The sequence below is a fragment of the Anarhichas minor genome, unplaced genomic scaffold (genome assembly GCF_050575085.1).
Source record: "Anarhichas minor isolate MPS153535 unplaced genomic scaffold, ASM5057508v1 ptg000040l, whole genome shotgun sequence".
Lineage (NCBI taxonomy): Eukaryota > Metazoa > Chordata > Actinopteri > Perciformes > Anarhichadidae > Anarhichas > Anarhichas minor.
The window spans coordinates 16472501-16483906 of record NW_027466486.1 but is presented as its reverse complement, the minus strand read 5'-3'; the positions used below and the strand labels follow the sequence as shown (position 1 = coordinate 16483906).

Below are 11406 nucleotides of genomic sequence, written 5' to 3'. Positions count from 1 at the left end.
TCCACAATCACGGCATAATAGAGTAAGACACCCACACTCAACCCTGAATGTGTGCGCCCAGGCTGGCGGGAAGCAAACAAAGCCACTCCAGCAGCAGGCTTTGGCTGAGATGAGGCCCAGTGGAATCAGATGGTAAGTGAACAGACGTGTAACCATTTCAAAGTGCTTGTGCTATTTCATTGTCATTCCCTGAAGAAAACACTCCTCTGCACTTTATGAACAGTCCAAGGAAGTTTTATATTAGTGCAACTACACTATCAAGGCACGGAGCCAAAGAAGCAATAGAGTCATGGAGAGAAGAGGTCAAATTAAAATAGAATCTTTTATTTGCTTTTTTTATTTTTATTTTTTTACAAATGTTATTTTCCAGAACACATAAATGCATTAAACCAAATCCCTTTGTCACGCACTCGTACTACAAATATACAGCTCAGGGATTTTATGAAAAAAACAAATCCATTACCCATCATACCCATCACCCATCACCCATCACCATGCTGTAATACAACTGGGACTGCAGATACACCAAAATAAGTAAAGTTCATGTTAGAATGAGATTAGAAATATAGAACGCTAACAAATGCTGCAGAAATGATCACAGAGATGGACTGAATAAATGAGAAGCCATTTTTTTTTTAAGAAGGAAGTGTGGATTCAAATGTTTTTGATCTGCACTTTTGGAAAGGAGCACTTATTTCATCCGTTAGATCTGTGGCAGACATTTCAGACAACCTTGGGCCCTGACCACCGCTGCTTTTCAATCACACCGGGGCCTGACCGGACAGATCAATGAGAGAAGGCCATTGGAGATTCTACGCCTCTTGTTGTGGCCGACACGCCTTAATTGGATGGTACACGAGTGTTTTGCTGAATAGCGGGTCCGTTTTCCACATGCAAGATCGATGGCCTGCTCTCGGCCGAGTTGCCCAGACGGCTCTAATCAAATAGCAAACTAGACCCTTGAAACTTCTGGACGACTGCATATTTCCTGTGTCAAGCTGCTTTACTTAAGCGTGTAATACAATTACCACTGGTCTTCAACAGATGTACCGATACCGTTCTGTATCACTCACATTTAGAAACACATTATTATGACAGCTCTGACTGGTCTGATGCTCCGTCAGAAGCAAAGAGGTTTGAATCCTCAACCACGACACAAGTCAGGTGTATAATCAGGCAAATTCATTGTGTTGCCTAAGACTATCTAAATGACATCACTGCCTCAACCATAGTCGAGTTGTCTGGTGCCAATTACAATGGAATCATAGCCGAAGGATAAGTAGGTGCTTATGGCACAATATAACCATCATTTATCTGTAGAGGGCTAGTCTTGTAGAGTCAGACTTGTCTTCACAGCGCTGTGTCAGCGTTAAAGATTTTGGCTACAGACATCATTATTCTGGTGTGGGGGAAAATATGCTCTGGCTCGTCTGTATTTCTTTAAACCGATCACAATCGTCTTGGGCGGCGCTAAGCTCAGGATGCAGCAGCCGGTGCCCTCGCAAAGCAGATAGCAAACTGGGGAGAGAATGCCGGCTGAAACAGGCAGCCAATGGCAGGCTTACACCCACAGTCTGCATCCGGTGAGTCAGACTCCTTTAGGGTTCAATGACGGGTTCAATGTACGGAGGACGACAACTTCTCTTGACGCCGTTGCATTTGATTGAGGTTGACGGAGGTCTCGGTTTAATTAAATCCTGTTTAATTCAGGTTCATTCATAAAGTGAAAATACAGTTTCGACTCATTTTCAATTATGTGTGAGCCGTACGGCGACCCTGGAAGAATCAATCCATTCCTCTGGTTTCAAAGTGCTCTTAATTAATACACACATGGACACGCAGACACGCACACTTTTGGTTAGAGAGTAGGCTACATTACCGCCTAAATTATCTGATAAAAATCTCTACTGCATGTGATCAAAATTAGCTTTTGGTATTAGAAACTATCCAGTCTCTTATTCTGATACATCATATTGATCGATATCGTTTCTTAGTGCAATCAGATTCAAAGTAGTGCAGTGTCTTATAGCTTAAGACTTTTTCACACCTGTATGCTGCCAATACTGTTGTTAATAACAATTTAAAGTTTATTCTATAAAGTGCTTTGCCTCCAACATTTTTCCCAAAAATAAATCTAGTAGTCTAAATTTGAACTATTTTACTTTTACTCACGACACCTCTGAAAGAGTAGAGAAATAATATGCAACGCAAAGAAGAATGAGAAGCTCAAATTTCAAGAATTGAACACAAACAGAAAGTCAAAACATCTCAAATGTCCCTCCCAGGCCCCGCCCACCCTGGTTCCGACAGTCCTTAGCTGTTTTCATTCACCAAGCGAGAACCGTTGATGCCACGGTAGGTGACGCGGCTGGGGCGGACCAGCACGCCGTGGCCCGGTCGACAGGTGAAGTAACGGCGGCTGCTCACGGAGCCGTCGTTCTTGCCCGTGGGTCTTCGGAGCTCCAGGCCCAGCCAAAGGCCCGGGGCGAAGTCCGCTGTGCCCAGGTAACGGATGAACGCCATGTCATTTGCGCTGCTGAGCAGGACCTGCATGCCCACATGGAGACAGACCTGTCCGTCAGAGCCGGGCGAGGGGCTGGACCCTGCTGCGCTCCCGGGAACAACACCGATACCGCCGCTGAGGGTGTTCCACCGCCGACGGTGAGGGTTGGAGCGACTTCTTCTTTTTATTTTTTTTTATTTTGGCAGCACAGGAAAAAAAAAATACAGCAAGAAAGATTTATGAGAAAGGGTATGCAGCGTGAGAGGATATCTCAGAATAAAGTGGGAGATTGATGCAAGCTTGATGTTTGAGAGATTGATTTTCAAATCCCTGTTTTCTTTCCTTCTTATCACAGTCATGCATTGGCACCTTTGCGGACTAATACCACTGCTTCTTATCGGTATTGATTCTGCCACTGCTTAGGATGGAGCTGAAAGCCTGTGGAGGGTGAAATGTGAGGCCTGAGCGGAAGAAAGAGAAAAGAGAGCCACACCTGGTTACAGGACTTCTTCTGCTCGTCTCCTTCGGGGTGGCGATGGCCGACGATGTGCTGAGACTGCGACGGATTGTCCCTGCGTGGCAATCACAAGGGTCAAGTACTCCTACACAAAGTATTGCATTGTATATATATATATATATATATATATATATATATATATATATCTCAGTCAAAGCTTGCAATGAATGCAGAACTCTCACCGTTGAAAGGATGACTGACGCGCGAGGAGGAGAGCTCCGAAAGGCAATCGACTGACCCATGGATCCTGTGAACGGAGAGGAAGACACAAACATGAGCGTGACAGAGTGACACGTGTCTATGGCCCTGTCTGCACCTGACATTGACACGCATCACAAGTGGAAAGAGTAGACGACCACCATGAGGGATTGTGAGCTGATGACTCAAAGCACTTGTGAAGGTGGTCTGGGACGTTTGTGGCCACATATATATTTGTAGGGAGACGCTAATGCGTCCTGACAAGGACGCAACAGGAAAATATGCCATCAAGGCTGCAGCTCTACGTTTGTTCCTCTCTTTTCTCATCTCCAGTTGGTTCTCAAATTCAGGAAGCTGGCTTTGTGCACGATTGCAGAAAATGTTCAAAGACCAATACATATATTACGAGTGCATCAATTACTGTCTTGCTTTCTTTTAATTTCATGTAGACTAGATACGGAAAGTGCTTTGTCTCCTGCCAGTTAAATACAACTACGCATTTGGTCTTTGCCAGCGGAGATGTTTTTGTGTTTATTTGCATGTAGAGCAAGGAAGCTGGTAACTGGAGAGGTGCCAGCTCAACCTCCTGGGCACTGCCGAGGTGCCCTTGTGGGCGGCACCGAACCCCAAGCGGCTCCCCTAGGCTCAGTATAGTGGCTGCCAACTGCTCCTAATGCTAGGACGGGTTGACTACAGAGACTACATTTCACTACTGTGTTCTGCTCTGTATGATTGTGTGTGACAATAAAAGCTGATTTACATGTGACCTATGAACATTTAGGGAACGTCATTGAGCTATCAACAACCTACTGTGCAAAACCTCCAGTGACACCGACTCAGGCTACATACACACTAATACGTTTCTGTTTTGAAACAGGGTTTTTAAACGAAGACGATCTACGTCCACAACGACATGATTTCTGTCCATAATAACATGTCTGAAACTGAGCATCACATGACTATACACCCGGGGGAAAACAGGAAGTAGATTGGTTGCTTAGTCACAGAACATAAAACGGAGCATTACTGTACTCTTTAATAGTAAAAGGTTTTGCTTGATACTTATGATCTTCCTCTATATACTCAGACAAATTTCGTGGAAAAAAAAGTTGTAATTTTCAAACTTAGTTACAAGGCTCTCTCACACACGCACATCAAATTTACACTTACAAATGAAAGTTTTACTAGATTATGTGTCAATAAATTTGGTCAAAAACATCTCACTAGTTTCCTTGGTATAGTTTTCTGTTCTCTGACTCGTAGCTCTGCTGGGTGGCTGAAGTCCCTGTCGTACTGGAGAGCATTTATGCTTTTGTTTGTTTACAGTTTTTTAGTGAACTTCACAATAGTTCTGCAGAACAAAATAAGCATTAATAAGAAAAGGAAAGTCCTCCGTTTTGTGTCCATTGTCGTCCTCAAAGCTGCAAACCGTGACTTCAAACGTCAGCACCGTAGGGCTGATAACACCGCTGGACACGCCACTCGCTAATCACTCTAATATTAGCTTGCTTCCTCGTATGTAGGCAGTAGAACAATTATAAAATGCAGACAACAGCTGCCAGTATAGACACCAAGGTCAGCAACGGCTGTAATCTGTTATTCATGGTGAATTAACCTGGTGGTCGATCGATAATCCAGGCGGTTTGTTTTCTTCCGGCGGCGTGACTAACCAGGGAAGGACACGTCGTGACTGCTGACACCCAATCAAGTAGCGCGTCTACGTCATCGTTTTGAAAGGTCCCCGTTTCATCCAGTCCACACTACAACGCAACTCACCAATTTTAAAACTAACAGCGTCCGTAACATTTTCAAACCCTTCTGTTTTTTAGAGCTCCGGAGTTGTGGGAAGCTAGGCGTAAACGTAGCAAAAGATCTGCAATTGAAAACAGAAACGTAGTAGTGTGGATGTAGCTTCACTTTATATAATCAACAGAATGTGAAGCAAAAAAAATGTTGGAATGTTGATTTAAAATAACCCTTAAATACCACCACATATCTAACATTTTTAGGTTAAAAAATGAATGAGTTGATTAGGCCTGCGTCTGATGATGACCCCTCTCTGACAACAGCAACAAGGAAGAAAAGAACATTTAAGCTGCTTGCACAAGAGTACCTGTTCCGCTTATTGATGTGTTCTTCAGCCGCTATGTGACTATAATAATGTTAGAGTTCTGAAAGCCATTCAGAGGGAGACTGCCAATGTCGAGGAATGAGCAAAAGAGGCAAAATAATGTTCTGTTTTTCTAAGGGAGGAATGGAAAGACCAAAAATAAGTGTGTGGTGGTGGTGGGGGGGGGGGGGGGGGGGGGGGGTGTTTTCCTAATGGGTTGTGATAGCTGCTGACAGAAGAAAAGAGAAGGAGAAACAAGTTGCTGGACGGAGATAATGTGAGATTCTCCATTAGACGGAGGGAAACCATGTACTCAGTTGCGCCCCGGGGTTAATTAGGAAAAAAACAGTGGGTTAAAGAAAACAGGGGAAGCAATGAAGACAAGGGAAACCCCCCCCCCCCCCCCCCCCCCCAAGAAGAACATGCAGCAAAGGAAGGTGAAGAGACTAATTAGACTTAGGAATAAAAGGTGAATGCGTCAATTAACCAGCAATCCCTCAAGTCGGAACAACCAAGGTCTTCCCTTCAAATGAAACACCATGAGGATTTTAGAAGTCTTCTGCTTTTTACTGTTGTGGCTTTCATTCAGTTCTGGCACAACTTACACTTGAGGCATTGTGCTGTTTATGTGCAATCCAATGAAAAAAAGGTCAATAGGTTTTATCCACTTACGGAAAATGTGGAGCAAACACAAAACAATGCATGACGGTGAATAACTCAGTGGCTTGTGAATATGCATGACAGACAGCGGTTTCCATATCCTCAGGATTACATGAGCTCCAGAAATAGCCACCTTCAAACATCTGTTGAGTCATCAATTTGTCTGTGTAGTGTGCAAGCCCGATCCGATGTGCAGAAATCTTTAGGCCAAAGTGGAATTTGCCTTTGTCCCTTCACTATTTGAAGAGGTCAACAACTGTGCCGTGTGGGTGTGGACCCCCATGGGACAGAAGTGTGAGGTAAAAAGATTATTTTAAAGAGGCTTAGCGGTCTGAGGCAGGCACATATCCAAATTTAAGTACATCATTTGGCAAAACATGAAAAATCCTTTCATCTGAATCTTGAATGAAAGATAAAAGGCACATTTGGCACCGAAGAAACAACTCATACTTAAAAAGGCACAATGAGTAGGATTATCAGAAAAAACAATACAAAGACTCTTACAACAACAATCCCTCTCAATCATCACTTACGACCCACTACGAGTGTGTGGCGGTGTCTGTATCTGCACAGAACCTGCCCTCTGTCTGGATTTTCTTATTTTGATGCGTTCTGGACGAGCAGGTGCATCCAAGAGGAAGCTAAAATAACGGACACAGCGCTGAAAAAAAAGGAAATAAAGCGAAGAGAGTGGACAAAGCTCGTCCCAAAACAAGAGCAATGTAATAGCTTTGGTTCGGGGCACTTTGTGAAATTTCAAGTGTTGGTTTGTCCGAACACGGCCTCTTCACAGTAATGCTACACAATAGCTGCCGTTTCTCTAATGCATCATTATGCTGTATGTACTGGGGACAAAGAGATTGTACTACAACACGATGTATGAGGCAAACTATGCAAGATTTTATTTTGCCATCAGTGTTGAAGAGCATAAAACCAAGTGAGTTCTGATTTGTTTCAACCGGATCTAGAGTTGGTCTTCCTTATGAAAGATGCACAGACGGGTGACCAATTGAAATGAATCAGGATGTGGAGCACTGATGAGAGACGTCAGAGCGATGAGTCATCCAGTGCTCTCGACCAGCAACATCAAAAAAACTAAATGAGGGAAGAGCTGTTTTCAGTGTTCATTGCTCCAGCAGAGTTCGAAAACAAACCGTGTTGAAGCTCTTTTGTTTCGCTCATCGGGACCGTTTCTGTTGGCTTTGCCTTCAATGCGTCACCTATCTGTATTTCAGTCCATGGTGGCCCAAATCTCTACAACAGTGGGATTAATAGGAAAAGAAAGTAGGCAAAGTGCCAACTGTAGATTTATTCGGCTGGTTTTCTATAAACAGGGCTCCAATATTGCCCACTGCAGCGTTATTCTTTTTTGAAGAACAGGCCGCACAATATGCACACTAAAGCAGAAATTGATTCAAAAAAAGATTTGCCACTCGAATATCATTAAGTCCAGCTAATCTCTCTTCTTATTTTTCTAATTCCCTTTTCATTTCTGTGGGATATACTAGCAAACATCTGCTTGGAACAAGAAATGATAAAACTATTTTTTTCATTAGACACCTCATGGGATGAGTGTATTTTAGCTGTGAGGGTCTTTTCAATGGAGCTCCCGCCAGTCAAAAAAAGGCTGGAACTTAAGTCGCACTCGTTCGACTGAAGAAAGGCATCCAGTAATATTCCATTAGGACTCATTCTAGTTACATGCAGGTAAAACATCACGGAAAAATGCACTTTTCAAAAGTGAGACGTCACTAAAAAATGGGTCTTTACTGTAATTAAAGTAAGTTACTAACACACAAGTGTTACAGAGCGATGAATGATTATATTACACTCCGTCTAGGAGAATCTTCTAAACTACTCATTGCAAGTATTGGAGATCAGTCTTTTCTTTAGTTCCATATTCTAGAAGCCGTATTTCAGTGACCCATGAACAAAGCACTCCAAAGGCTTTTGAAACGAGATGAAGACAAACTGTCACTAAAACATTGACTTTAAAGTGAAAACAAAAAAAACATGTCAAACTGCTCACTTATGCCATATTACTTTGTCTCGAAATAGACATTAAAAAACAAAATGATGATAAGAGGAGATATTGAGAATTCTCTTTGGCAGAAAGCCAGAGACAACACTGGTGACAGTATTGTCACAACAGATGAACCATTATTGCTGACTTTGGATCAGATCTGTGGTCAAAATGAGGCCTTACACCAACTAAAGCCTCAGTTATAGTTTCCACAGGGAAGGTCTCACCGGCATGAGCTGATGGGGAATCGTAACGAGGAAACGTTTAGATACTCCGTGCAGGTTTCTCCTCGTTCTCAAGGAAGCGAAAAGTTTTCCATTTTCTCTGCCTATAGTGCGCGTAGTTAGAAAATGTTGGATGTGCGCGTTTAGGCATAAAAGCTGCCACATGAAACCTCCGCCGAGGGCCGGGTTTGATGGTGTGACTTTACTTTGGCAGGTGACCTATACCTATTTTATGCTGTTATCCATCATTAATGTAAATGCTTTACCAATGTGTCCGACATAATGTTTGCAGATGACACGACCTTGGTTCTTTCACACTCTGAAGCAGCATGAGCAGATTAAAGAGAATCAAACCTCATTAGTTTCTATGGCAAAAAGAGATCGTATAAAAAAGACATCAAAGATCTCCCTTGAGAGTAAGATTATGCCTCAAATTCTATCACTATTTTCACCACATCGTTTGTTGTTGACAGTAAACGCAACACAAATAAACGATAAATACTGCCTCACACAGTGAAAAGCAGTCAGATGTTCCTGCCCGGTCTTACATCATATTTATATCAATAAAAAAAAACTATTCTATGTACTAAAAAGGCAAATGCATGGAACATGTTAAGGTATTATCTTACTTATTCCATGACCTCTTTACCTCTCTAAAGTAAAATGATATTCACACATCCATGATCCTTAATGGATCATGGCGTCTGGCTCATAGCTAGGCGCCACATTAAAGTGACGAGTCATGCTGGGCAAAGGGCCCCGGGCTTCAAGTTTGACACCTCGGACTCCATTTACTCCCAAGTACAGAGGGCAAAATCAAATAAGTCAACACGAGCACAAATGACACTGTCAAAGGAGCTCATTAGTGTCAGATGTATTGATGAGGGCATTGAAGCCCAACCTCGGGGTTGTCGGGGCATATTCTCATATTCTTTAAAAATCTGCTTAGAACTGACAAACTTGTTTTTGCCTTTGCAGGTGAAAAAACCTTGCTGGCAAAAACCAAAAGGGACCATTAGTTAAAATAAAAGCTTAACATTAAAGAGCCTGCACTCACCTTTGAACACGAGACGGAGGAGCAAAGACGCCGTGGTTAGGTGGGCAACAGAAATACCTCACCCCTCCCACTGATCCATCATTCTTTCCACTTGGCTTGTCCAGTTCAATCCCTAACCAGAGCCCTGCACAGACAGAGAGACAGACCAGGAGTCAAACAAACGGACCATTGAAGGATTATCGCATATCAAATGGCCTAAGAGGAGAGATCCACCTTAAAAAAAGATCCAGTCATGAGTAAAGAAAGTAGTGCTTTAATCATTTGATGTAAAAATCTGATTGGTTAAAGGGACGTCCCCAAAATCTAAAATACATATTTTTTTCTTTTACCTATGAAGCCGTTTATCAATATAGATTATGTTGGTGTGAGTTGCTGAATGTTGGAGGTATCCGTCGTAAAGATGTCTACCGTCTCTCCAATATAAAGGAACTACATGGCTCTTGGCTTGTGGTGCTCAAAGTGCCAAAAAATGCAACTGAAAAACTCAACAGCAACGTCTCTTTCCAGAAATCATGATCCAGTAACTCAAGACAATCCACAGACCTTGTTGGGAGCAGTTTCATGTAGGAATTATTTTCTTTCAACCACACTACAACCGTATCACCGCGCAGAAGGAAGAGTTCATCCACTGATGGACGAGAGGCTGATGACAGCGCGAGATAGAAACATTGATGGCTGAGCTGTAAGGTGAGCTAGCTCAGTAGTGCTAGGTGAGCTAGCTCAGTAGTGCTAGGTGAGCTAGCTCAGTAGTGCTAGGTGAGCTAGCTCAGTAGTGCTAGGTGAGCTAGCAGTGTCGAGTATAGATGAACTCTTCCTTCTGCACGGTGATGCGGTTGGCGGGTGTAGTTTGTTAGAAAGAAAATAGTTCCTACATGAAACTGCTCACAACAAGGTCTGTGGATTATCTTACGTAACCGGGTCAGGATTTCCAGAGAGAGACATTGCTGTTGAGTTTTTCAAATTTTGGAGCTTTGTGCACAACAGGCTGAGAGCCTTATAGTTCCATTATATTGAAGAGAAGGCAGACATCTTTACGACCGATACCTCTAACACTCACATCAAAACACAAAAGATTGATAAATAGCACTACTGGTAACTGGTAAAAACATATATATATTTTCTGATTAAAAAAATGTTGTCTTTTCACAGACTAAGCAAGAGCAATCAGCTGTTGACAAAAAATACACCTTCCAAAGGGTGTTTCATCTTTAGATGTGCGTGCCACACAAGGATGGATAGATAGATAGATAGATAGAGATATCTATCTATATATATAGATATATATAGATAGATATAGATATATATATATATAGATATATAGATAGATATAGATATATAGATATATAGATATATATAGATATATAGATATATAGATATATATAGATATATAGATATATAGATATATATATAGATATATATATATATATATATATCCATGTGAAGTAATAAAAGCTGCTTTTAATATAATGACGCAGTCCTCAATGCAGTGAGTTTGACATAACAGGGCGTTGCTAGCATGGATTTAAGAGTATCAAAGAAAACTCAAGACTGAAATCCCGTCAAACATGATCCTCAGTGGTGTGAGATGCTTTGGTTCTCATTCATAAATGAATGATGCCTGGGAAGAACTACTGCCTAAATATGAATGAGTACTGTCGGCTGTTTAATGTCTGGGTTTCATTGTCTTTTGCACAGCAGCTTTCTCAGTCCCCAAGCTTTCCAAGTATCTTCAGTCCAACTCAAGGTTTGCCAGAGCAATGACTTGTGATGCCGCTCATGGATGATGAAGACGTAGAGCTGAATAGAGCCATCTCATATTCATATACATACATATACATACGTATACATACATACATACATACATATACATACACATATACGTGTATATATATACGTGTATATACACACATACACATATACGTGTATATATATACGTGTATATACACACATACGTGTATATACACACATACACATATACGTGTATATATATACGTGTATATATATACGTGTATATACACACATATACGTGTGTATATATACGTGTATATACACACATACACATATACGTGTATATATATACGTGTATATATATACGTGTATATATATACGTGTAT

General features: G+C 41.7%; 1 protein-coding gene across 4 annotated transcripts in view; it reads right to left on the bottom strand.

Annotated features, from left to right (window-relative positions):
- Positions 1 to 303: 303 nt before the first annotated feature.
- Positions 304 to 11406, bottom strand: part of LOC142967988 (CAP-Gly domain-containing linker protein 4) — a 39001-nt gene continuing 27898 nt past the window's right edge. For 2 of the 4 annotated variants that reach the window (XM_076107677.1, XM_076107674.1), the window contains 4 exons: positions 9293 to 9416; positions 3203 to 3267; positions 2997 to 3075; positions 304 to 2683 (listed from right to left, as the gene is read on the bottom strand). In XM_076107677.1, the coding sequence (XP_075963792.1) occupies positions 2314 to 2683; positions 2997 to 3075; positions 3203 to 3267; positions 9293 to 9416 (638 nt within the window). In that variant the 3' untranslated portion in view covers positions 304 to 2313. The remainder of the gene's footprint in view (positions 2684 to 2996; positions 3076 to 3202; positions 3268 to 9292; positions 9417 to 11406) is intronic. The other 2 variants (XM_076107673.1, XM_076107676.1) reach the window with 1 other exon arrangement.